The sequence below is a fragment of the Varanus komodoensis genome, unplaced genomic scaffold (assembly GCF_004798865.1).
Source record: "Varanus komodoensis strain SLA01 unplaced genomic scaffold, ASM479886v1 scaffold19, whole genome shotgun sequence".
In the NCBI taxonomy this organism is placed as follows: Eukaryota; Metazoa; Chordata; class Lepidosauria; order Squamata; family Varanidae; genus Varanus; species Varanus komodoensis.
The window spans coordinates 11,632,927-11,659,889 of NW_025335550.1; the positions used below are offsets into that span (position 1 = coordinate 11,632,927).

The window sequence follows — 26,963 nt, forward strand, 5'->3', positions numbered from 1 at the left end:
GGAAGGGCGAGGAGGAGGGGGCGGGGGGAGGAATGTAAAAAAAGAAAAGCCAGAGCCTGTCATATTTTGTTAGATTCCCGGGTCCTGGGGAAAGTGTTTGCTTCTTTCGGCATGCCTGCAGCGTGGCAAAGGGTTGAAAGCTGCAGCCGGGATGCCGAGGGAGCAGCCGCGCCTCCCGATGAACAAGCGATTGAAGCAGAGGCATGCGGTGCACACAGGCCGTTTGCAGGGATGGCGAGCAGCAAGGGCCGGGCCGGGCCGGGCCGGGCTGGGCTGCCTTTGGGCGGGAGCCATCTCCCTCGCGTCTCGCTGGAGACGGCCTCGGCCAGCGGAAGCGCGGAGCACAGGCGTGCGGGGATTCTGGCAGTGCGCTGTCCCAGGAGATGGGGAGGGTCCCCAGGAGATGCGCGGCTCCCCCGCCACTCCTGCGGGCCCTAGCGTGGCCCACGCCTGCATGGCGCACGGGCAGAGAATGCTGAACCGGGGACCCGGCACGCCGTGACGCGGCGCAGCCAGCCCCCCGAGCACACGATGGATTGATCTGTGGCTGCACCTCTCTTCCCAGCTGCTCCCACGGGGGCGCTTTCATCCTCGTCCCTCTTCTCCTTTGACCCTCCCAGCAGCCCTGTCAGCTGAGCGCAAGCAGGTGGCCCCAAGTCATCTTGTCGGGGCCACGGCTGAGGGGAGACTAGATCCCGGGGCCCCCGAGGCCCCACTCAGTGCACTAACCACTACACCACGCTGTCCAGCGAGACCTTCAGCCTCGGCTCACAAAGCACTGCACTGTCGGGCAGTGCTGAGCTAGACATATTTTGGCACAGGGACGCGGCCGCCTGGGTAAAACCAAAAGCTACGGCGGGCAGCGTGGCGGGCGAACACGGGCGTAGCAGCGCTCTTGCTTTGCAGGCGGCGTAGCCAGCACCCTGCCAGGCGAGCAGAGAACACAGAGCTGCCTGGGAGATCAAAAGGGAAGTCAAGGGATGATTTAACGTGCATTAAAAAGACCGTTGTGTGTGAAGAGGCCCTTTCCCCTTTCTTGGTAACAGCACGAATTGATACGCCGATTTGCTCTGGTTTACCAAAGGGGCGATTGCAGACTGCCTATGTGTGGTTATCTGTTTGGGGCTGGCGTGGGGGTCGTTACATTTTGAGGATACTAATGTACTTATTTTTTAATTGGAAATTTGATTGCGATTTAGAAGCATGCTGCTAGAAAAAGCTGTGGGGATTAAAAGAGCTTGTGGAAGGAGGGATGGGAGAGAAACCGCAGAAGAGAAAGGGGCCCTCTGTTCATCGTTGTGCTCGTGTGAATTCCCGCAGTACATTCTAAGGTCCGGGGCCACGTGTGTGTGTGCATGTTTACAGCAGGCATCCAGACCTCCAGCCAGAATTTGATAGTTTCCAGGAGCGGAGTAACTTCCTGCCATCAGCTAATTTGAGGCGTAAAGACCCAGGCCCCCGAAGGCGGGAGGGGACACGTGCCTGCTTTGCCAGCCTTTGCAGTTTTAGGCTCCTGGGGCACTTACAGAAGCGTCGAGTAAAGAAAACGGCAGTACAGCTTGTCAGAATCTTGTCTGCAAGTAACCGATGGGCTGATCTTGCCAGGTTGCGTGCGAGAGAGAGAGAGGAGAACTCCGAGTCGGGGCTGTTGGACTTCTTTTAGCCTGTGTGCCAAATTCTTAGAGACGATCGGGGGGGGGGGGGGCAACCCGTTTATGGGCTGAGCCAAAGGCGAATGGGAGAGGGCCAGGTTTGCAGCCTGCCTGGGCTCCAGGCTCTTGCTGCCAGCAGCCGGGCCTCTGAAGGGCACTGCCAGTCTTGCAGAATGGGGAAAAGCTGGGCCACTCCCAAAGGATGGGGGGCTGGGAGGAAGGGCGCATGGCCGCCCGGGCCGTACGGGACCTCCAGGTTCGGAGCGAGCGTGTACCGCTGAATGCCACCCGCCCAAAGGCAGCCATGCCACGTGCCTGGGCTGTTGCGCTCGTGCCCTGCCGGAGGGCTTCCTGGGGGAACATACCGGGACTTATCCCGCAGTGGGTGTGGCGACGGCTTTAAAGGGGACTTAGATGTGTGGAGGAGAAGGCTCTCCCTGGGCACTTGGCCTGGCAGAGATGTGGTGCTTGCAGTGTCGCTTCTGCATGGCGGCTGGTCTTCTCGGCCTCCTCCCGAGCAGGCCAGGATGCAGGCACTCCGGCTAAACGCTTTGTTGCGGTAAAGCTGCCCGGCCGGGTTTGAGGCACGAGTGGCAAGTCTCCAGGGGGCAGAGCTCTCTGCCTCCGCCTGGAACACGGTGGGCATTCCCGCTGGCAGAAGGACCGAGCATGCAGCCCCAGGCCCCTCGGCTGATCACCCAGCACGAGGCGGGACTCGTCCTCCGAGCGGCAGCCTGCCAGTCGCGGTGGGGAAGCCACCGGAAGCGTTTGTCCTTCGGCTTTTGCACCTGCCCGCTTCCCTGTTGCAGGTCTGGCAGAAGTTCCTGAGCCTGCAAGCGCCACGCATCAGCGTCTTCATGGCCGTGCCCACCATCTATGCCAAGCTGATCGAGCACTACGACCGGCACTTCTCCCAGCCCCACGTCCGGGACTTCATCCGTGCCGTCTGCCAGCAGAAGATCCGGTAGGGGGCCCTGCCTGCGTCTCGGGAGGCACGCTGGGGCGAGCGGCCCATTCTCCCTCCCCGGCTAGCCTGTGGAGAGGGCGCTTCGTCCCTTCCTAGCGGCCTCCCGTCCCTGCTCCCGTGTTCCGTATCGGAGTGTGTCGTTGCGTAGCCGTTGGCGAAGAGAGCGCTCTTTCCCTTCCAGAGCCCTCTGGGCACAAGCGCCTCGTCCACCCGGGAGGCGCGATTGGCCCCGCGTGGAGAAGAGCCCCACCCAGCACCACGTCCGGTTGCAGTGCCGATTTTCTGCCAGCCTTCCCTCCCCTGAATTGACGCACTTCCATCGTTCCTTCTGTTCCCAAAGGCACACCAGTCTGGCTGGAGGGCAGGCTATGCTCGGTCCAAGCCCTAGTAATGCGTTTTAAGGCCCCGCAAGGCGTGGAACGCAGAGGCGTGTGGGAGGATGTACGTTGGCAGCCTGCAACAACGGGGGGTTGGACCCGGTGGCCTTCCTGGCCTGTCCGGCTCTAGTATTCTGGGCTTCCACGTGCCGGACTGCCTCCTCCTCTGTCAGCCCACCCACCTCCGAGCTTTTCTCGAGGTCCCCCTGCCCCGCAGCGAGCCTTTGTTGCAGCGGCTTCTCTCCCTCGGGGGGCCTTCCCCAGGATGGCCCACCTTTCCCTGATGGAGCCGCCCGGCTCAAACACTTCTGTTCCCCAGGTATTCAGAAACTGCTGAAGACCCTGCTTGGCTCTGCTGCCTGTTCTGAAGGGGCAGGCGAGAGGTTATAGAAATGAGTAAGCCGCACGGTGGGATCTCCGTGAGGGGTGGCGCTGATCAGCAGATGCCCTGGGCTGCTCGTGCGCCTGCTGGGTGCTCCCCGCCGCTGTTTCCGAGGGGAGCGGAGGAGCAGCCCTGCGAGCGGCAAAGCTGCCCTGCCAGGTGCTCAGGCCAGTTCTGAGGTTTCCCGGGCTGCCTCCTCCTTGCACCCCTCCGGAGCTCTCCAGGGGAGCATGTGCCAGTTGCCGGGGGGCTGCCGCGTTTCCTACCTTGGAGCCGGTGGGTGGGAACCTCTAGGGAGAGGGAGTTCTCTGGGGCAGGAGGTCGGACTGCGTGATGCCCTCCCAGCCGCGTGACTTCGCACAGCTTTCCCTCCGAGAGGCGGGGGCGAGGCCTCCCGCTCGCTCGCTCTCCAAGCTAACCTCCTGTATCTTGTTAAAAACCATCTGTCTCATCTGTGCTCCCAGTTTGGCTTCCAAAGCCCCTTTCTGTTCTGGCAGTCGCCCAGGCCCCGTTCTGCCACCACTGCTTTCCAGCCGGGAATGCCGCCCCGTTTCCCCCGAGCTGTGTGGCCATCGCCCAGGGCATCTCAGCATGGGGCACGCCAGTCCCGAGGGGTGGCATGTCCAGAGCATTTTGCTCTCTTGGCCGCTGTCCCATGGTAGCCCGATATTGCCCACTGTTTGTGTGTGGGTTAACTCTGGATTGTTTGGCTTCCAGTTTGGAAACAATCCAGGAATGAGGTTTGCTGAGTTAATGAAAAGCAGAAGTGACCGACGCACGGCTTGTGCGCCCCTGCAGTTCCTGCATGAAGTGACCCAAGACGTGTCATTTCGACATGCAAACTGCTCAGTAGAGCAACTGCGTGATTTAAAATGACAAATTAAAAAGTGGTGCCTTCACCCAGTCTCTAAAGGCTGAGAGGTCAGGGCGCCTTCTGGCTTGTCAGGCATAGAGAGACGCTCTGGGAGCACCAGGGCGGAATGGCCTCATGCGCACGCCCAGCCACCAGGCCTCGGCTGGTAAAGGTGTCCTCTCCACCTGCTCACCCAGGCGGGTTCACAGCAAGAGAGCCGGCCCCGTGGAGTCCCTCCTGGGGAGGGCGATGGGGGGACAGGCAATGCTTCCTTCACTGCAGACCCCAAACGGTCCCTAAACGCCACCCTGGGCCCACGTCAACGTTGTTCTGAACACGTGTCAGCTGCACAGCATCGCGAGGGCGTAACTCATCGGGCGCTCGCTCTTGCAGGGTGATGGTGTCAGGATCCGCGGCCCTCCCCGTGCCCGTCCTCGAGAGGTGGAGGAGCATCACCGGACACACGCTGTTGGAGAGGTACGGCATGACGGAGGTCGGGATGGCGCTTTCCAACCCGCTTCACGGCCCTCGTGTCCCAGGTGAGACGGCAGGGAAGTTTGCGAGCTGTTGCTCGAAAGGCGCTCATTCTGGCGAGGCCATTTTGCCGTCACCTTTCTGGATGACGCTGCAGTTAAGCTCAAGTCAGGATTGTGCTGGCAAAGGAAAGATCTTGAAAGGAAGCAGGGCCTTCTCCGGGTCTACGCAGTCATTCTGAATTCACCTTTGCATCGTACCTAGTGGTTGGGTTTCTTTCCTTCCACCTGGTTCTGTGCAGCTCGGGGAGCTTTGGCAGGGTGGCTGCCGTTCTCCGGACCAGCAAAACTCCCGCCCTCAAATACTTAATCAGCGGTGATGCCTGGAAACTGCTCCCAGGAGGGACGGAAGCGCTTTCCACCACTGTGCCGCAGCTCACGTCGGGAGGCGCACGAGGTAGCGTCGCCTGCTGCCAGGTTTCTTCACGGCTGAGCAGAGGAGATGGGGCGACAAAGCACCCCGAGTGCGCGGCGGCCCCTTTTCCGGTTTCGGGTCTCCAGATCCAGCAGCTGCGGCACCGCAGAAGTGCTCCCAGTGCTGCGGCACTCCCTTCCCTCGCTCTCGCGTTCGGCGGCAGGATGCGTGCCAAGAGGCTCCCCGGGGACCGAGATGAAAAAGAAGCGAGATGCTGAGGTTGACACAACACAGACAAAAGAGAATAATTAGAACAACTGAAAGCTTCGGGAGCGGACAGCTGGCACCGCGGGGTGCGGAGTTGGCGGGCAGAGCAAGAAAGCCCAGCCCCGAGTCAGCTCCCAGGGAGCTGCAGAGGCCACCTCCGCCCAGTCGCTTGCTCCCGCTGCGGCACAGCCTGCGACACCCGGGCAGCCGGACTCCCTGTCTGAGAACGGCTCTTGGGAGGACGGGGGCAGAGAGGCAAGGTGCTCGGGAAAACCTGTGCCCACCTGCCCAGGCGTCTCCTTGTGCACAGGGCGCGCCAGTCGTTCCAAAGGCAGGCGCGGATCCGTCGGTGTGAAAGAATGCGGCCGCCGATCTGCTCTCTGTCGGAATGATGAGCGGCAGCATGTGGGCACGGTGGTGTGCCCGGGCGTTCCTTCTCGCCCGCAAGCGCGTGGGTGCGAGGGCCTTCTCCATCCCGCATTTATTTTATCCAGGTGACAGCACAGACGCAAGACACGCATCTTCTGCCACCCTTGCCATGTGCAGGGGCGCCCTTCTCTGGCCTCCCCCGCCTGCCCCCTCCCTCAGCCCCGGGGACCGTGTCCTGCCATCCGTAAGGTCCCTGACGCTTCTGCTCCTGAGGTGCCAAGATCTGAAGGTCCAGGGGAGGCGTCCTTTTGAAAGAAGGGGAGATGATAGATGGCGAGATAAATGTTTTGCTTGTACATGGTTAAACCCCTGCTTAAAATGCTTCTGTTTTCTGCAGCACTCGCCTCCCCCCCCCCCCCCCCCCCCTCTCTCTCGCTCTCTCTCTCGAATCCCCCCGGTGTTGTTACTGTGAGGGGAGATGAATAATTCATGGCCAGCGAACACCTCACTGGGTCTAATCACCACTTTAATTGGAGGTTTAGATCAGAGGCGGCTAATAGCTCCTGCGATGGGGACGCCACGGACTGTTGACAGGAGAGTGCGGAGAGCCTTATCGCTGGCCTGCTTCAATTCTCCCAGGACGCCGGCGCAGAACAGCGCTGCTCTCCCCGGCACCGAAGGACACGGACCGCAGGGCCAATTAAATTTATCAGGCCAGAGCTGACAACTAACTTAACCGGGGGCCGCGGGGCCAGCGGAGGACTAATGGTGTTGCTCCTTCCCTGACAGCTGCCTGTCTCGGGCTGCCGGCGTGGGCACTCGGCTCGGCGGGCAGCACACCAGGTGTCCGGGAGTCTGGAAGCCGAAGGAGGAGGCCGGCCCTCCTGCCTGGTTTCTCGGCCAGGAGCAGGAGGAACCCCGTCTGCTTCCCTGGGGCTCCCTCAGCGCTTAATCTCCTTCGAACGGCGTTTGCCCCTCTGCCCCGCCATGCCCGATCTTTGCTGGCATCGCTTGGGAGTCAAATGGACCCTCAGCCGCAGACTTAATTTTTAAATGTCATTTGGGCCCGAGCAGCACAAGTCATTGTCTTCACTCGGAGACTTTAATTGCATAGTTGTCCCGGTATTGCTATAATTAACACCGTCAGCATTTCACCGCCTTTTATAGACCTCTGCTTCCGAAGGTTTGTCATTTTATGTCAGGAGCGAACAAAATAGACCCTTTCTGGAAAGCGTGCGATAAGCCGGTGCTCAGCAGGGGCTTCTTCTAGATTCTGCCTTTATTTTGGCGACACACGAGCAGAATTCAAGTGAGAGGCGTTTGTGTGGTTTTCTCTGGAGCGGAGCGAGGGAGGGGGCGCTGCATATTCCTGGTGCAGAGCTCCCTCTCTTTGCAGTAATTGAATTGTTGTCATGTCTTCAGAGCGCACGCAGCGGCCGTGAATCAGGTTTGGGTGCACAGCTTGCTTGGGAAGACCTGTGAGCCTTTGTCCTCTTCTGTTTTAATTGGCACGGGAAGAAACGGGATCAAAACGCTGCCATGTTTTCTGGCTCTTTGTGCCGGCAGCAGGAAGGGGCCTTTCTTTCGCGGGCCCAAAGCCCGTCGCCGATTAAGATGCCCCGGAAAGGGACAGGCTGCTGATGGGCCATAGGGCCAGCCAAGCAACCGCTGTGTCCCGGTTCTCTGGGGGCTGCTGGCAGACTGTTCCTGGGTCCCCGGGGGGGGGGGGTGTTTTGGTCTGCCCGCAGGGAACTCTGCAGCTCTTCTGGGCACAGAGATAAAGCACGGGCCCCAGCGGAGGTCTCAGCCCTGGACCAAGACGCAACGATGTATGTCTTTGTGGGTCCACTTGGGTCTGCTCCTTTATTGGCTACTGCTGGGACCTTTTCCTCATGAGTAGACCCTCCTCCTAGATGGCCGAAAGGGTCTTTCTGCCTCTGAGCCTGCCACCTGGGCCGCTGATGCTCAGGAGGGAAGTGGCGACCCGAGCAGGGCTGGGCTCAGAGGAGCTTTGGGGCCACAGGCCAGGCCTCCTTGTGTTGCTCCAGGTCTTCCTGCGACGGAGGGGTGTAGCAGGATCAAACCCCCCTCACGCCGGAGGGTTCCCCGCAAACAGCACTGGGGGTACAGTGCCATTCCCTGCACCAAGCAAGCAAAGACGCACCTGGTCTGCAATAGCGAACGCGTCGCGTGCCTTGTGAGCTTTCAGGGGTCGGCAGTCGGGAGAAGCACACGCTGAGGACCGGGGTTTTCCGCTGGAGGAAGGGAACTGCCGCCAGGGGTTCCACAGGCCGAAAAAGCCGTGCGTGAGGGGACTCGCGCCCCCGCCACTCTGCGCTGGCTTGTGCTGCTGGCCAGGCCCCGTCCCTGCCGGTGGCGCCAGGGCCGACTTTCACCCCTCCTCATTTTGCTTTTCCCAGGGTCAGTGGGGACGCCGCTGCCCGGCGTCAAGGTGCGCATCGCCACAGAAAGTCCGCAAAGGGACGGCCTTGCCCCCGTGGTTCACGTGGAAGGGGACGAGTTCGGCACAAAGGTAAGCTGGGGAAGCAGCCGCTCCGGGCCGGGCCTCTCCCCGTTGGCCTCCGCCCTTCAGCGTGCGCCGCCTTGTCAGGCAGAGCGGAATGTGGCTTCCGTTGTTTCAGATGAATGTGAGACCCGGATCTGTCTCTTCTGGTGGACTTGGGGCTATTAGAAGCCATTCTGTCGGTCCTGGGGAGGGATGGCAGTGGAGCTGCAGATGCCCAAGGGAACGCGAAGCAGGGAGCAGCAAAGACTCTCTGTGCTGGCAGGCCGCTTCTGGCCAGAGGAGACGCGTCGCTTACCATCCCCTGCAAAGGCGGGAAAGTTCGCCCGGTCTGAGGCAGATCCTGTCCTGCTACAGCCACAGGAGGACCTTTCAGTGGAGGCCGGGGCCAAGGCCGTCGCGCCGTTGTGTTCCCATCACTGCGTGTGAGTGTGCAGGTGGACAGTGCAGAGAGCTGGCCGGGAGAAAATGGGGCCATTCCAAACGTGCTGCTGGAGGAAAGCTGGACAAATATCCCGGACCAGCAGAAGGAGAAAAAGTCCTCCTCGCTCAGATCAAGCCAGAACCTTTCCCTAGAAACGAAGGTGAAGAAACAGAGGCTGTCGTCCTTCGGGCACGAGCCGTCCCGGGGAGAGTCGAAGGCAGAATGAGAAGAAGGGGCAGCCAGAGACGGGGCGGATGGAGCCATCAGGGAGGCCCCGCCTGGGCTGACGAGAGCTGAGCAAGGCTGTCGGGGCAGGAGGGTTTGGCGGGCCTCCATTCCCAGGGTCTCCATAAGTCGGAGGCACTTTGCCACTGTCCCGCTTCATGCTGATGCAGAGCAACTGGGAATGCAGTGGCATGAGTCTTCTGGGCCCCGGCCTCTGCTGAAACATCCTCATGCTCGCTTATCTTTTCCAGTTCCTTCCTCGCTGCGCTTCCAAGTCTCAGTCTTCTAATTTCTTTGGCTGCAGTCTCCGTTCGAATGGACGACTGAGCCAAGGTACACAAAATCTTTCACGATGTCAGTTTCTTCTTTGTGGACATCAAAGTTGTGTAATTCTTCTGTAGCCATGAGTTTTGACGGCCTTAACTCTGTAAACTTATCCAGCCAGACAATTTTTTCCTCAGCAGAGCGCCAGCGACCTTGGAGGGGTGTGGGAAGGCACCCGGGAGGGCAGTGGGGCAGGGGGTGTGGTTGCCGTCTTCTCCTCTGTGGCAGTGCCCCAGTTTTAGAAAACTGCCCAGCTGGGCTCGCCGGGAGCTCCCTCTGACATCTTTCTGGCACTAAACAAAGGCGTTTTCTTTTCCTCCGCCTTTTAAACATCCGCCAGTCTGTTTAACTTAGTTATTTCTATGGTGCCTCGAGAGATTCTTTTTTAAAAGATAGATTATTCTAATGTATTCCTTTCTCTTGGTGCTTTTATTATTTTACTGTAAACTACCCTAAAAATATGACTTGCCTGGAAAAGTAGAAATCTAAATAACAATGGAATAAAATGGGGCTGCCCGGGTTTAGAAAACTGCTGTCGTGGCGGCAGTGGTCCTGGGCTGGAGGGGGCAGCGCAAGGCGGGCCGGAGGTCCACGTCCGTTCCCTTCCCGTTGCCTCCCATGCGTTTGTCGCACGTTTTGGTTTTTTTCCTCCCACGTTCCTTGTACTAGCAAAAATGCATTGCACTTCTTAGTCCTTATTGTATGCCTCAGTCTCTAATAATCAGCCAAGGAGAAGTAGCAGCTCCTTGGAAAGGAAAAGAAACATTACCGACATAATAATTCTTTTTTCAGATTCTTTGTTTGTTAGGGACTCTAAAGGTCTCAACCAGCCTTGCCCAAGTTGGTGTGTTCCAGTTGTGTTGGACTACAATCTCATCTTCCTTAACCAACCTGCTGGCCAGGGGATCATGGGAACTGTAGCCTCTCATACCTAAGCAAGCCTTGGGTTAGCCTTCAGACTAGGCATTTTTGGCATTATTCCTTATCAGACTGGTAGTCTTTTGCTAAAGCAGGGGTATACAGTCCTTGGCCTACATCACCCATCAGCCCTAGCCAGCAGGCTGGACATCAGGAAACGCTTCCTCCCTGTCAGAGCAATACGACAGTGGAAACAGCTGCCTGGAGAGGTGGTGGACTCTCCCACACTGGAGACATCTGAATGGGGTGGTGTAAACTGGTGACTTGTAACAACCGGGGTTTGGGCCTCATGGCCTTCTGGCTCCTTCCAATTCTGCTATCTATGAGTATGTGAAGGATGATGGGAATCATAGGCCCAGACATTTGGAGAACCATAAACGGTCTGCCTCTGTATACAGGATTGCTCTTATTAGCTCTTGTCCTATGATCCACTTAGCTGAGAGTAAGTGACATTGAACTCGGTGGGACTTCTGAGCAGGCACATCCAGGATTCGACTCTAAGGGGCCCTTTCCAATATAGAATAAATGGACCCAGTTCAAGTAGGGAGTCCCAGTTCTGCAAATGTTTTCATCACATTTCCTGAATCTAACCAACGGAGTGCATTTAACCGTACACGGGTTGCTCCAAAACCTCAGCATGGAGCAGAAGATGGAAGTTCCTTCCAACTTTCCCAGATTTGTTTATTATCTCTATTCTTGCTGCAGTCAGTAAACCTCCTGATGATTTTTTTAAAATATTCCATCTGTTTAAAACATTTATGCCCCGTATTTCCATTCTGCAAGATCTTCAAGATGGCTTGCAGTCCAGAATGAAATGGTTTTATGATATAATCTACATTAAGTCAGAAGCCGACAGTCAAAATGCAGTACAATAAGCAGAGCTAGCAGCAATGTTAAAATAGCAACAGAGATTGTATTACTGCTGGCCAAAAGTGTGAGAAATGAAAAGTGTTTTGTCCTGGCACCTGAAAGATAAAAGAGAAGGCACCTGGTAGTTATTTCTGCAAAGGCTTTCCTAAAACGGAGGCAACACCACCCTAGAAAAGACCCTCGCCTGGTTTCCTCAGCAAGGAGCTCATGGATGCCTCTCGGGAGGCGGGCTCTCCAAAACTTCATGCGTCGACAATTTTAACAACAGCTAATGCTTCAGCATGCCCTGCTCTGCTTAGCTTTTGTTTCTAGAACTCCTCAGAACAACTTAAAGGGATCACCATGAAATCTGCACCTCTAAAGAAAAGATCGAGAAACCATCAGGATAACGAAATTTTGTGGGAAGGCCTCTCATGCTTGCGCCAGGAAGTCGCGCCTGGCAGTCCGGGAGCTGCACGATGGTACAGCCAAAGAGCTGATGGAACTTGCGCCACTGGCTTCTGGCACAACCAGAGATCAATAATCTACTTAGTGGGAAGTGTTCTCGCCCTCTCTCTCCCTGCCTTCTTCCTTCCACTTTGCTTCATTAGAGAGCTGGCAGAGTCCTCCTGTGAGCTTCAGCCACCATCCCCAGTTTCCGATTTGGCTTCAGTGGCTGTTAACCTCCATATAAGGCGATGGTCCTCAACAGACCAGAATCGGAGGCGAGAAGCAGGAACAGTCCTAGCTCTGGTGCAAAGCGCAGCTTTTAAACATGCAGCACAAGTGTGTTGTGAAGACACAAGGGAGAGACTGCAGGAGCGCCCAGATGCTCAACCGTGTTGTTAGTCCGGAACCTTTTTCGTTCCTCCCGCCCGTATTGCGCGATGCATCGCTGTTATCCCAGAGGTTTTGCCAATCTGCTGGTGGGGTCTGAAGGGAAGGTGAGGAACCCGGACAAAGATTTCGGAAACGCTGCAGGTAGATCCCTGAGCGGAAGTCTTGGCTCTCTGGGCGGCCCTGAGGAAGAAACCAAATTCTGTGGATTATGGGGGAAAGGCAAGGGAAGAAGGACGGCTGGTGCCACAGCGCCTTTCTCTCGCAGGTGGGCAACTTGCAGCCCCCCAGATGTTTGGGTCTGCAGCCTCCAAACCGAGCTCGAAGGCACCACACTAGGAAGGAGCTCCTCTCGTTCAGGCGCGGCGGTGGCATCAGCGGAGGCGCATGGATGTCTCTTCAGGAGGCCGGACTCACTGCGGAAGACAAGCACGCTCGGGAGAGACTGACTGTGGGACGGATTGGGCCCATGAAGGAAGTGACAACCTTGAGCTGAGCAGGGCTGTGAAGGGCAGGACGCTTTGGCGGGCTTCCGTTCGTGGGGCTGTCGTAAATCGGAGACGATCTGATGGCACGCAGCAACAATGCAGTTATCCATGGGTTATGGATGGTGTAGGGAGACGAGGTTTTCTCTCTATTAATATTCAGACTTGGGGTCCTCCAATGACACCTCTTGGCAGTAAATGTAAAGCAAACCGTTCCTTTCTTCCATGTGGAGTTAATGGATTTTACTGCCACAAAACGCGCTCACGACCAGAGGCTTAGACAGCTGTAAAAGGGAATGGAGAAATGCACGGAGGGGGAGTCGCTAAGCCCACCGTGGCTCAAGGGGGGTGGCATACCTGTGGTTTGCGCCCGTGAGGCGTGGCAGGGGAGGCATCTTCGTGACCTGCTTGTACATTTCTTGGGCGCTTGACATACCCTCACCGGGGCTTCGCTCCCTCGCTGCAGCAGGGCCTGGCGCCTCCAGTCCTCCTGAAAGCCAGTCCTCAAAAGGGTGGGGGGGTGTTCTGGAGAAACTGGCAAGAGGACTGGATGTGTTTTTCCTTCCCTCTTGCTCTGCTAGGCAAGCGGCCTCATCCTGGCTCAGCGCAGGGGGTGTCCAGGCAAGCCCTTCCCTTTATCAAGGGCAGCAGAGAAGAATTCACTGGGAAATGCCCCCTCCCTGGCTTCCTCTCTCGCCCTTGTCCTCTGGCTTGATGCGACCCTCTGCGTGTCGCACAGAAACACTGCTTCCTTTGCAGGGAGCCCTCTTGTCCCCGTGGCCACGCCCGGGACCCCCGCTTCCTCACCTTGACGGCACCGCATGCAGCGCAGGGCTTCTCCCCCCCCCCCCGCCCTCGCCTTCTACTCGCCAGCCCTGGATGCTTCGACTGGCTTTCTTTCCCGCGATGCATATTTCATAGGCTGTAGCTTCCCAGCTGGCAGGAGCCTGCAAACTCTTGGAGCATAGCGGGTATTGTCTGTCTGTTAGCTTGTTTGTTTCTGAGACTAACCCCCCCACCGCTCCCCCTTCCCTGAAGAAGAAAAGAAATCCTTGCTTGGAGGGAAGAGCTGAGCCGGACTCAGAGGCCTGGCAGTGGGGCGCTGTCAGCTGTGCAGCTGTGCAGAAATGCCACTTTTCCTCGCCGGGAGGCATGGAGAGAGAGCAGCTCGGTGCTGCAGGCCTTCGAAGAGCAGGAGAGCCGCGTGTGGCCCACCGGGCAGGGAGCCCCGCTCTCCCTGGCTCCCGGCTCTGCATCCAGCTCAAAGCCTGCCGGCGGCACAGGCATGCAAGGCCCTCCCCTTGGTCCAGCTGGCTCCACGTGGCCGGCTCGGGCTGGCAGCAGCCTTCCGGGGGTCCCGAGGGGGGGCTTGCCTGGGAATGCCCAGCGCTGCCCTGTGGAGATGCTGCTGGTGGCCCGGGTGTTCTGCACCCTCCTGGGAGCTGTGCCTTTCCGGGAGACACGAGCCGGCCGCGTCCTGATCCATCTTCATGGTGGGGCCAACTCAGGTGCAGGAAGGGGGCTTCGCGTGGCGAAGCAGCTCAGAGAACTGCGCTGACGTGGGAGTAAAATAGTTAGTGCATGGGGGAGGGGATTCCAGAGAGGAACAGGCCAGCGTGCCCCCCGCAGTCCCGCAAGCAGCAGCCACCCTCCGCCTCGTGTCGGGACAGCGCTTTCCCGGAGGGTGAAGGCCAGAGTAGCGACAGTCCAGGCGGGAGCCAAAGGAGAGCGCCCACGCCCCGCGGGGGTCTCCCTTTTCCTGAGTGCTTCGTGGGCACACGGAAAGGGAGGCTTCAGCTCATGTGCAGAACACGGGCGGACAAGGGGCAGATCGTGAACAGACAAATAAAAATGGTGCATTTGGTGATTCTGAGCCCGAAATGCTCAAACCCCACGTGGGAATAAGCTCAGTTCCCCCTTTTGACGCCCCTTCGTGCCACAAAGCCATTGCTGTCCATTTTTGGCGGCAAACTGCCAATCCCTCCCCCCTTTGGGTGCACTCCTAATTGGGAAGGGTCTCGTTAGCCGGCATTGGCCAATCAGTCACTGTGGCGGGCCCTTCAATGTATGGTTTCCACGTGGTCACTGCTTTGCTGTTGTTTTTTTAGGATGCGTTTTGGTATGTTTGCCTTATTTATTTCAAGGATTCATGCCCCGTCCTTCAGTGGCTTATAACCCTTGTATTGCCAGGTTTTAAAGCGTGTACACTGCTTTCTGTGGTTTTTTGAACGGAAGAGCCAGAGTAATGGAAATAGATAAATAAATTAATGGTTGGTGTAGGGATATGCAAGTTGTGAATTCCCAGTGTGACACTCCTTTTCTGATCTCTCTGTCTCCAAGGCATGTCTGTGAATTAAAATTAATCACCTCTTTAAAACAGAATAGACAATGATTTAAATTGTGCTTGGGAAATTTCTGGGTCATTTCATCTGCCTCTGATACCCTCTTGTGAATGTCGAGTGTTTTGTGAAATGCACATGGTGTTCAGTTCTGTACACGTATTTTTTAAAATGTGTGTCTCTCCACTTTTAGATTTATGCAGATCATTTGACTATCATATTACAATTACTTCAGCCATATAAATAAGTCCGTTCATCCCTGGTTATTTAAAAATCAGGCTCGCTATTTAAAAACTCCCTCTTATTCTTCCCTTCCCTCATTCCTTTCCCATTTCTCTCCTCCCTTCACTTTAAAATGTGAAACCTTCCAAAATGAAAAGCGAACTGATCGCATTATTCCCAGCCTCCTTTATGAAAAGTTGCCGTCGTGAAGCCAGATGTGAAATGTGGCATTTGCAGATTACAGTCTGGGCTTTGGGTGACTTTTTTATTCTTCTCAGTGTCGTCTCCCCAGGGAGCCGGAATCTGCCCGCTCTCCAGCGGGAGGGAAGTGGCTCTGTGCGCTGTCGGTCGGTCGCCGTCTGCAGCCTGCTGCAGGACACACGGCTCGGCTCGGAGCAGAGATAATGCCGCTTGCGCAGGAAGGCAGCTTGTGGGGGAATGTTTAATTACAAATGGGTAAGTGGGACCGGGTTGCCTAGGCGACTGGGAACGTGCTGCAGAGCGTTTTACTGCGAGCAAATCTGCCGGAATAGACCGCGATTAAAAGTTTATTGCTGCCTGATGCCTGACCGGTGGCCTCGTGCAAAATGGAGCCCCTCCCTCCGAGTTGGTGGCTCGCAAAAGCCCGGCCAGGCCCAGCAGCGCTGGACTGCAGAAAGGGCCAGCTCAGAGGCCAGAGCAGGGGGTGGGGGACAGGCGGGGGGCACAGGGAATGGGGCGCAGCTCCGGGGGCCCTGCCCTTGGGCCCCGGCCAGCTGTGGGCTCCTGGCAGGTGCCTGACCGCGCCGTCTCTTGACTCGGCCCCTGACCGCAGATGGGGCACCGCAGAAGTAAAACAGATGGGAGCCTGGCCACACAGGAGGCCAGGTGGGACCATTTATTCTCCTGCAAGAAGAGCTTTCCAGGTTTCCTCTGCGAGGAGCTGGCCACCCACCCGTCCCTGCCAGGCTTGAGCGGGGTGGAGCTGTCCAGCAGGGGCCGCAGGGCACGGAACAGCTCTCCGAATCGGCCGGGGAGCTGTCCAGCAGCAGTCTGGCTGTGGCCCACGCGTCCAGGAGGAGGAGGCGCCACACAGCAGCAGCTGGGGAGTACGGAGCGGGCCCTGCCACTCGGCCCCTCCAGGGCCCTGGAGCATGCCCAGATCGGGAGGGCCCCGGTCCAGGGACCCCGCTGGTCCTAGCCTTGGTCTCCCCCGTCCGGCTCGCAGCTCCCCCTTGCAACAAGGCTGCCGACGCGCGAATGGCTGATCCGAGCAGGGAGGAAAGGGCGCAGGGGAGCTGAAGTGGAGCCGCATGTCTGCGGAGGTGGCGTGGGAGCCGCCGGAGACCTTGAAGAGGAGTGACAGGCGGCGCCGGCGCCAAAATGTTCCGGCCTAGCTTTCCCGCGTGCAGCCCCGATGGCTCTCCCTCCCGCAGTGGCCTCTGAGGAGCCTGTGCCGTGTGCGGATTGGGAGGGTGGCCGGGGGACCTGGGAGGTCTGTTTTTCCATCCCCCTGCCCCGCCACAGAGCCCCCGGGGGACTTCGGGCCAGTCACCCACCCTTGGCCTGACCTACCTCGCAGGTTTGTGGTTATGAGGATAAAAATGGAGTGGAGGAGGACCGTGTGGTCTCCCCCCAAGAGGAAAAAGGGCAGGATAGAAATAGAACCGAAGATGAAGGGGACCCGCGAAGCTGGCGGCTTTTAGCACCCATCTCAGGCGCTCTGAAACCAGGAGCGGCTTTAAGGGTTTGTGCCCGAGCCTTTGCCGCTGGCGAGCTGCGGTCAAAGGGGTGGAACCTGCCGCTTCAGGCCAGTGCCGCGTCCGGCCTTGGCGGTGGCAGCGTGTGGCCAAGGCACGGACGGAGCGGCAGACGCTGCGTGGAACCCAAAGGGGCATGGAGAGCGAGCTCCCTGCGGTTTCTTCCACTCTGATTAAATATTGTTTATTCAGATTCCTGATTTTCGTCAAGCAAATGGATTAATAACATGACTCATTTATGCAGGCGGCTCAGGCAGGAGTGATCTCCTCCTGCTGAACCCCCACCCTTGCCCAGAAAAAATTTCCCAGTATTCCTTAAGTACTTTGATTTAGGTAATCATTTAATTGCAAATATAAGTCAGCAATGCAAACCCTTTGCATTTTTAACCAGTGCCAGGCGGTGATGATGGTGGAAGTGGGAATATGCCATTCTGGAAGAGGTTCTTTAAAATTTAAATTTTATTGCTTTTTCTGTGTGCTGCTCCCAGTGATCATGGAGCGCACAGCTGGTGCATTTACAACCATGTCCCCCTAGAAAGACTGGCATTTTTTAACTTTTGCTGCCTCGGTGTGCTCCTTGCAGGGAATGCTAACGGCCACACGAGTGGCGAGTGCTGGACTCTTCCCCAGGGCAAGGGCACCATCCACTGCCAGCCCCTTCTGCAGGGAGCGGCCCCCAGGCCCTGAATCGCAGCCGTCCTTGCACCAGCCGGGGGCGTTCATCGGGGCCTTTGCGCAGGGGGCGTGCCCTTGCGCATGTGTCCGTCATGGTGTGCCCAAGGGCGGGGTGTGGATTGGCAGTGCACAAAGCTTCGATGCTTTATTTCTGCCCTGCGCCTCGGCCCAGGGCTCCGTCTGGTCCCCGCTCGGCCGGACGGACAGGATTGTGGTCCCCGGGCTGGGAGCAGTGCCGCGTGGCTGGCTTGCTGGGGAGCGGGAGGCACGGCAAGGGCGTCTCCCCGGGGAGGCAGATCCGCCCGACTCCTCGCGGGTTTCCGCCTCTCCTCGTCGCTGGCATTTGCTGTTTAGCACTTCCCTTCCCCTGTAAAGGGAGGGTCCGTGCTTAGCCCAACATGCTTAATAGCCGCCGGCAAATGGGTGTGCCATAAATCTTCTGCAAGGACACAGGAACTGCCCTGGGAAGGGCGGGGTCCCCCTGGATCCATCAGTCCGGAGGCAGCTTGCCGCCCCCCCCCCCCCGCATTCCACACTGGCCGTTCAGCGGTATTCCCCAGCAGCTGGCACGGGGGGAGCTTGGAACTGGCGCATGGGCCTTCCTTATTATTCATTTATTCTCTCTACAGGCACAGTATTTGTAGTATGTGTGATGTAGCGAGCCGGCATGGAGTCGTGGCTATGAGTGCGGGGCTGGGACGCGGGTGGTCTCGGTTTTGGTCCCCACTCGGCCGTGGAGCCCACTGGGTGACTTTGGGCCAGTCCCAGGCTCTCAGCCCAGCCCGCCCTACAGGGTTGTTGTTGTGGGGGATGAGAATCAGAGCAGCAGGAGGAAAATCATGCAAGCCACTTTAAGTTCGTCTGGGGGACAGTGGGATATAAAGCTAGTGAATCCACTGCGGCTGGATGAGGCCAGTCACGCAGGTTCCGATCGGGAAGACTGTGGGGGAAGCCTCCCAGGCCAGGACTGGTGCAGCCCCTGCCCCGTTCCCACAGTCGCTGAATGGAATCCACAGAAACGGAGGCCTCTGCAGAGCCGCTGCAAGACAGGTGGAAGGTTTTGTGGCCGTGGGAGCGGAGGCTCTTGCAGCCCGGCCGTGCAGCACCAGGTTGGAGGCCCTCCCAGTCCGGCGGCATCCGTGTTCGTTGGAGGCTGCCTGGAGCGCTGCAGGCTGGAGGGGCCGGGCTGTCCGAGGAATCGCCCATTAGCAGCTGAGCATTGCCGGGGGTAGGGGGTGGATCTTACCTGGGCATGACTCTCGCCTCTGCCAGTCACCTTGACTGCTCACTAATAGAGAGGTAAAATTGAGGCATTGAAAATATGCATTTTATAATCACCCGGATTTATTCCTTCAGAGAGTTTATTACAGCCTTTTTATTTTCATGTGTGGCAAATGTAATCTTATCTGGCGCGCCGGCTGGCCCAGCTCAGCTTGCTGAATCCATTTTGCGGTGGAAAAGCTATCAAACACCAGCCTTCCAGGGCACGCGGTGTGCGCATGTTGAAGTTGCTTGAGCGCATTAAAGCAGCTGAAACACGCGTTAAAATACGGCACTTGGCGAATGGGACGCCTTGCAATTAGCCATCTGATGCTTTCAGCAGCCGCTTGTAAGTAAGATCTGGTGTGTCAACAAAAGAGTGCCTTGGAGATTTTGACGGAGGAAGGAGGGAGAGGATGCGAGCTGGCTGCAGAGGAAGCTTTCCTCCGGGAGCAAGGAGCATCTCCCGCTTGCAGGGTATCGAGATGCCTGCATCTAGCCTGCCGGTGCGCTGCGCACCAACAGCTGCAGCTTGCGGGCATCTCACACGCTCCTTTTTCGCTCCCGTGCACGGATGCGCCCACACTCTGCGTGCAAGCTTTGCGCTGAACGGCTCTGCGTGCCTCCAGGGCGCCCGAGAGCCTGGCCTTGCCCCTCTGGCTTCCGGAAGCAGAATCCCACCAAAGGCGCGTCCTGGGCTTTCTGTTTTGCTCGCTTGGAGCCGGCAGTGGCACCACGAAGCTGCAGAGCTGCGGCGGTCCTGCCGCCAGGGAGCCGAAGCATGAGGGCTGCGATGCTTGGCCAGGACCCAGGTCTGCCAGAGCACCTGGCGGGGGTCTCCTGCAGCTCCCACCAGCACCACCCACCACACGACCTGCGAGCGGATGGGACAGGCATTCCGGTCGAGTTTGTCTAGTGGTGGTTTTTCCTAAAGGGCCGCTCGGCTCTGCAGGATGTCTGATTTCCCAGCCTCAGCAGCCCTCACCTAGGTCTCAAAGGCCGTTGTTCGTTGTCCTGCAGCCGCCACAGGCCAGCAGAGCCCTCTCGGGGCTTGCCCTCCCTGGTTTTTATTTGGCTTTTCAAGATGTAGTGTCTTTCGCCTGTTTGTTGGTCTGTTCGCTTGCTTGTTTTCGGAACATGACCAGGAGGCTGGCATGCCCTGAAAGGCTGGTTTTGATTTCTGCGCATGCCTCTGGGCTCCATTTCTCGGCCTCAGCAGTGGGTGCTGGGGCTGCCAAGTGTGGGCCTCAGGGAGCCCGTTGCATTTTGGCCCTCAGGGCGCACCTCGGCCTCGCGTGAATGAGTCGCTTCTCTTTCGGCTTAGCCAGTTTACCTTCTGGGAAATGCATGATCGGTGGCCCATCACAGCTGGCATGCGAAGAATGGGCAAGGAGCCCATAGCAGCCATTTTGTGAGGGTGCCCACAACGCACTATGAAAATTCCAGATAGACGTGCTGGCCCGGGGGAAAATTGGAGTACATCAGGGGGCATTTGGGGCCTGGCCCTCTCTCGGTCCATGCAGACCCTTCCATGGCTGGGATGGCAGGCTAGAAACTGTAGCCCTGAGATTCAGGTTTGGGCCTGGAGTGACCTGCCAACTGCCCATCCCTCAAATAGATATTGCGCATCAATCGATCACGGTTGTTATTTATTAGAATTATTTCTGTTTTTCCCTTGTTGCTGTCCTTTATAAAGACCCAACACAATTCACAACCGAATCATGAAAACATGCAACCTATAAATAGGTAAACGCCATTTCCATTAAAATACCAAAACATACGGAAAAAGGGAAAGCGTCTGCAGAGGCCGGATGCACAGAGAGCCCGGTTGCTCGGTGCCTCCAAGGGCCCGGGAGTGGGGGGGAGCCTTGTCCCGGCACCACGGAGACGGCAAAGTCAGTGCGGGTGGGTCCACATGCAGGGGCCAGCCTGAGAAGGCCCCATCCTCGTTGCCGGCCTCCAAGCGTCTGTTAAGACTCCCCTGGGGGCGGCGTCTGGAGGGGGAGAGGCTCGCTGCACCACCTTGGCACCCCACCTCCCCCAGCGCCTCACGCCTGCTGCTTCTTCCGGGCATGGGCTGATGCTGCTTCTGGCAGCGGACACAGTCCTCGGCAGACTGTGGGCATCACAGAATCCTTGGGTTTAAGCGGCCGGAGGGCCACCCGAACCAGCCCCAGCTCAGTGCAGGACTCCCCGGTGCACGTCCCTCTCGGAGGGCTGCCCGGCCGCATCGGGCTGGCACAAGAGGGAGGCCCCGTGCCGGGATGCCCGGACCCGTCTGGCCATCCTGGTCCGGGGAGGGGACCGCTCTTGTGCCAGCCGAGGACACACCGTCTCCGTCTCTCCTCAGGTGACCCCGGGCTTGAGTGGCAAGGAAGGGGAGCTCTTTGTGGCGGGGCCGACGGTGTTCCGCGAATACTGGAAGAGACCGAGGGAGACGCGGGAGGCCTTCACCCCGGACGGCTGGTTCAGAACAGGTACTTCGCTTCGCAGCGGGCAGCGGGGCCAGGGGCGCCCCCACCCACTCGGTGCGCAGCGGCTTCTGGGTTCAAAGGCGCCAGGGCGGCCACATCCCTGGAGAGTGTCCCCAGGAAGTGCTGGGCGAAGCAGACCAATAGCCTCCCCTGGCAGGAGACGGCTGCTCGCCGGCCTGTGGGGCAGGTGTTCCCCAGCTTTTCAGGTCGGTGGGGTACATGTGGACTTTGGGAAGTGCCGTGGGTGCTCTGCAAGCTGTTCCCTCTGCCTGGAGGGGGGTTCACGCTGACCACCTTGCAGGGCTGTTGTACAGCTTGCAAGGTAACGTGGGCGAAGCCCTTGGAGCATTCACATGCTCAATAGACGCTCTGGCGCTGTGGCTGCGGCGGACCCCCTTCCCCCGCTCTGGCTTGCCGGCCCTTTTCGGTGCGTGCCGCTGCGTTGGGTGAGTTGCGGGACCCTCACGTGAATAAGATCCGTTCGTCTCGCGCAGCACTCCTCACCGGAGGCGCGAGAAGACTGTGCAGCCCGACGAAGACAGACGAGGCAGGGTTCCGGGCCAATTTTTTTTTTAAAGTTGACCCTCCTGATGAATATTTCAGATGCAAAGGAATAGCATGCATTAATTATTGTAAAGAGATGTCTTTAGGAGAAAATGATTTTGAAATTCAGTTTAATTTCATTGTAATGCACCGCAAACAGGAAGGGAGTATGTGTGTTTAATTGGCTCTCGGGGGTACGGCCTGGAAGATGCCATGCCTTTGTCACAGACCATTAGCGATACAGACTGCATAATGAGAAACTACAATCAGCTCACAGCTGCCGGCTCCTACGGGGAGAGAATGATATTAAATGGAAATCAGTATAAATTAATCTTAACCCTTTCGCAGGCCGAATTTAGCTTCCCAGCTAGGAATGCCGGACAGGGGTGGGGGAGCAGCCGTTCCCCGGACTAGAAATGGGTTGGAGACCCCTCGTAGCCACCCAGCTTTTATATCCGCTCTTAATTTCATTTGGCCGAGAAGGGAAGGGAGTGGCCTTTTGGATTGTTTCCCCCTTCCCAGTCCTCCTCCTGTCTCCTTTTTGAATCCCTTGAAAATGCTGCAGAGGCAACAACTTTCCAGGGGGTGTGAAATGCAAAACCCAGGCCCCTTTGCTCGCTGTTCAGAGAGCTGCACACGATCTGCGCACGTGCGCGCACACACAGAGCACACTCGGGCAACAAGCACATGTGGCTGCTCTCCAGCCCTCCTTCCACTGAGAGCCGATGTCCTGGCTGGAGGAAGGGGCGTCTGCACCCCCCTCTGAACTCTGTCCCCCCCCGCCCCCAACCCCAGCTGGATCCTCTGCTTTTGCTCTTGCTTTGACAGACTCACCTCTGTGGGGACAAGGTCTGCCAACATCCCTGCAGGTGGATACTGGGGTGCTCAGGCCCCGCACGTGTCGCAGGCCAGTGGGCAGAAGACTCCTGGCCTTGGCTGGTTTAGATATTTCTGGCCATGGAAGTCCTCCGATCGTAACCTGAATTCCAGGGAAACACCGACTCCGGTGGGGCTTTTTATGCCTGGCTGTAAAAGGACTGCTGCTAAGCCCGTTCTGGAGGCTGCATTTGAATGAGCTGAACAGAGTTAATTACTGCCATGCCATTCCTGAGGAATGCAAATGAGGCAGATTATAGCTGCAACAAGGGCATTTGCTGACAGAGTCTACCAAGGCTGGGGGGAAGTACCTCAAACCCCTTCCAGCCAGCATTAGGTTCCGAATTGCTGGAGAGACCAGGCGCCTGGGATTAACCCATCCCTGAGCAATCGCTTGCTTGCCGCGCACCCCCTGCGGTGCAGCGTCTCGTTTGGCAGCGTGGAGGCAACACTCTGCTGCAGGTTCACACAAGCAGAAGGAAGCTGGGCCCAGGCTGGTGTCCCTGAGTCTCCACACGGTTTTGGGACGGGTTTCCCTTTCCCGTCCCGGCAAGGGCCCGGTGTGGCGCGACGTTCCTCAAGGACGCGGGAAGCAGGCGGGCGGGAGTGCAGCCGGAGCCAAGCAGCACTGGTGACAGCGGTCCACTCTGCCTCGAATACCTCTTGAGCCATAATTCAGCGTTCTGCTGATGGCTCGTGACAGTCTCAAACCAGCAGGTCAGCAAATGAAGAGCAATTGCCGCAGCGGAGCCCGTGGGGCTGCTAACACATCGCACCTTGTGATGGATCGAGCCGCTTCGAGGTGGCGCTCCAGAGCCCTGGAGAGCTGACGCCTGCTGGGGTCAAGTCGGAGATGCAGACTTGGGCAGGGATGCTCGGGGGAGAGAGAGGTTGCTTGCCTGTGTGTGGCAGGGGAACCTGGCTGCCGCGGCCCCCCTTGCACCTCTACGAATCTGATTTCCGGGCGGCCATTGCAAAACTTGAATTACCCGTGTGGCGTGCCCTGGCCCTTCCGCATCTCGAAGCGCAGCAAGTGATCCTGCCTGTGAGCTGGTGCTTCCGGGCCGGTGGGCACAATTCATTGGACTGCCAGCCGGGCTCCTGTGGCAGGTGGCGCCTCCCCCGTGCTCCGAGTGCTGGCCACGTGTTGGCAAGTGTGTGAACGGGGCGGGACGCCACGCGGGTCAGGAGAGCGCCACGCGCATCCCACTGCCGTGATGCGAATCCACAGAATGGCGTCGGCTCGCCACCGGACCGGGGCCGCGGCGCACCGTGAGCTGCGGAGACTCCAGCGCGTGGAGAGCATGCGGGCTGCAGGTTGCTCAAGCAAGCAAGTCAAGTGACACGTGCGTGGCAACAGTGGCTTCCGCCGGCCGTGTTCCTGACGCCGCTAGCTGGGAGGACGCGGCCTGCGTTGGCTCGAGGAAGCACGGTGGTCCCCACCTAGGCCCCCGCATCCACGATTGCAGCCCCATGCGTGGCTCTGGGGCTCCCCCAGCCCTGGAAAGCTGGGGGCTTCACGCCAGGAACGTTTCCTCCCCAGAAATGCCGGTTGAGCGTCAAAGGGGCTTTCCTTTCCGCGTGTGCCCCCGTGCGCCCTCCCCATGTGCAAAGGATCGCCCCCCCGAGGCTGCGCTGGAAATGGCAAGACCACAGAGCCCGCTCTCCCCGGGAACAGCCTGCTCCATTCACATGGGCCGAGGCGTCCAAGAAACAGGAACCTGGGAGTGTTTGGAGAGATTTATTTTCAATTACAGGTGGAGGCCGAGGCATGAAATAGTGCTGACACTGAAAGCAGTGCATAAATCCTGCGAGCAAATCCATGTATATCAGCTCCGTATAATAAGACTTTATTGATTGCTGTATCGTATCTGTCAGGATAAAACTCCCCTAATGCCCACATCCCAGCCAGGAAGACAGAGGGCTCGGCTGGTAACGGAATCTGATTCAGGAATCAATGCAGTTTGATTAATATGTCGTTAAGAAAGCAAGAGTTATTTAACTTGTTTGATGTGGGCTTTAAAACGGCGACTCATTTCTGTTAAGCTTCCATCGCTGTTGAGGGGGCACCAAAGGCCAGGAAACGAATGCAATCAACGCAGCTCTTTTGCATGGGATCCAATCCTGCTTTTTAGCGTCCGTCCTGTTTATGAGGCTCCTTTTGAAGAGGTCCACAGTCCACATCTTTCCAATGTATGTCTTGCAGGTAAAATTTGGGCTTTGCATACTCCAGCCTTAGCCCATTGAAAGCAGTGGTGGAGTTCAATATATGGAGAAACGTAGCCGAAAAGGGAAGCTGGAGGGAGGGGCAGCCCCAGGGGATCTGCAGATCCGTCCCCTGGCTTCCCCGGTTTCTGCCTTCGCCCCACAGTCCCTGCCTCCACGGCGGTTCTGCGAAGTCTCCGGCATCCCTGCTTTTGGGAGCTGCGGCTGTAGATCAGATGCACACCCGTGCGTGGTTCCAGCGGCCTCGGCAGGGGTGCCGGTGCCCCCCCGTCGCCTTTGGGTGAAGAGCCTGCCTGGGTGTGGAGGCAGCCTGTTCCTGGCGGATCGTGCCCAGGCGGAAGGGCTTGAGAAGACAGCTCTGTGCTGGTCCCACCTTTCCCTCACGCTTTACACTTCGGGACGCTTCAGAAGGACTCCTGGCACCAGCAGTGGCCACCGCGTACTGCCTGGCTCAGGCCGGGTTCAGTCCTGACACGCGCTGACTTCCACAGTGCAGAGGAAGCCCAAGAGAACAAGAGAGCAGGCAGGTCGTCGTCGTCTGCGCTTTTGGAGCTGCTTCCAGTCAAAGGTGGATTTCCTTCGGACAGGCTTCTCTTGGAGACGATTTGGCTCTCGACGGACGCTGGCCAGGAGTCCCAGGGGTCAGGACGCGGGACTCTGCCGGACCCCAGCCGCTCCCTCAGTGGCTCCGGGAAGCAGGATAATTCTGCGCGATCCACCTCTGGGTGGGGGAAGGCAGTTTGTTCGGCCCGTGGTGCTGCGACTCCACGCGGAGTGCCTCTGGCCTCTGCGACTCAGGCAGGGGGCCAGGCACGGGGAAGGCCCCGGAGCCCTGGCTCACCCCACTTCTCTTTCCCATGCCAGGCAGCACTGAGGCGGGCAACCAGATGGCGCACTGGAGCGCCCACGCCGTGAGTCGGCGGCGGCTTTCCCTGGCACCTTCCCAGCCCTGGGAGAGAAGCAGGTGCTTCCCACCCAGAGGCAGGCCTCGCTTCCTCTTGTGGGCATTCACACCTGGGATAGAAATTGCTTGCGCCTGCTCAGCGCGAGCCATAAATAGAAAAGAGGCTGATTAACATCCTGGCAGGCAGCATCTTCCCCCCACCTTCCTGTTTGTTTACATGGTCTCTCCCAGTCATAAATTGGATTAATGCTATTTTTGTTGCTTAAAATTGCCGCTGCCGTCCAAGCCCCAGCAAACGTTGCACACGCCTTCCACTGCAGGAAGTCCGTATCCCCAAGGCCAGAGCGGTGAGGGTCCTGCAGGGACCACAGAAAGTCTGCAAAGCGTTCTTCCACCACCTGGTGCCCCCCCAAGTGTGTCGGGCCGCAGATCCCCTCATCCCCAGCCGCTGTGGCCGGTCGCCCCCCACACGGGGGTCGCCTTAACCTGGAGAGATCTGCTCTCCCAGGCCAGCTCAGCCCCGAGCCCCACGAAGCTTCCCGCTGCGACCTCGTGCCTGCAGAGATCCCCTGCCTGCTGCCTGCCTGGGCATTGGCAGCAGAGCAACTCGGCCCTGGCGTTAGGTTGTGACCACTCTCACAGCACCATCCCTGGATCGAGCCCGTCGTTGGGGCATCAGAGCTGCTCTGCCTCTGGAGTTAAACGAAACACACACGGGCTGCTCTTCTGAGCCACCCGCTCCGCTTGCCAGAATGCGTAACTTCTGTAAAAAAGAGCGAGCGGACTGAGACGGACAGGAAACCCGGTAGCCGTGGCGTCACACTGCCATCTCCCTGGACAATCTGACTCTGGCCTTTGGGTCAGCCTATTCTGAGCAGAAGAAAATGGCCATCGCCTCGTCCTGCAAGACCCATGCCAAAGAAAAAATTTCTAAAATGCTGAATTTCAGGGGGTTTCTCTGCCCCCTCATTCTTTTTGCCCCCCCAAAACACATCCCACCCCTCAGAAGGTCTGGAGGAACGCTGGTTTTCTCAACCCTAACCCTACCTGGGGGGCCACCCTAGCCCTCCTCTGCCCATGCAGAAGCCATGCCAAAAGGCGGGTTGCTGAAATGCTGAATTTTGGGGGGTTTCTGGGCCCCTCTCATTCTTTCTGCCCGTCCACAACACGTCCCACCCCTCAGAAGGTCCGGGGGAACGCTGGTTTTCCCAACCCTAACCCTACCTGGGGGGCCTCCCTAGCCCTCCTCTGCCCATGCAGGAGCCATGCCAAAAGGCGGGTTTCTGAAATACTGAATTCTGGGGGGTTTCTGTGCCTGTCTCTTTCTTTCTGCCCCTCCACAACACATTCCACCCCTCAGAAGG

General features: G+C 58.2%; 1 protein-coding gene across 9 annotated transcripts in view; it reads left to right on the forward strand.

The window, feature by feature from the left end:
* Positions 1–26,963, forward strand: part of ACSF3 (acyl-CoA synthetase family member 3) — a 51,905-nt gene that overhangs the window by 10,669 nt on the left and 14,273 nt on the right. For 5 of the 9 annotated variants that reach the window (XM_044427823.1, XM_044427822.1, XM_044427824.1 and 2 more), the window contains exons 4-7: positions 2,462–2,616; positions 4,625–4,770; positions 8,176–8,288; positions 20,927–21,053. In XM_044427823.1, coding sequence (XP_044283758.1) covers positions 2,462–2,616; positions 4,625–4,770; positions 8,176–8,288; positions 20,927–21,053 — 541 coding nt within the window. The remainder of the gene's footprint in view (positions 1–2,461; positions 2,617–4,624; positions 4,771–8,175; positions 8,289–20,926; positions 21,054–26,963) is intronic. The other 4 variants (XR_006414499.1, XM_044427825.1, XM_044427827.1 and 1 more) reach the window with 2 other exon arrangements.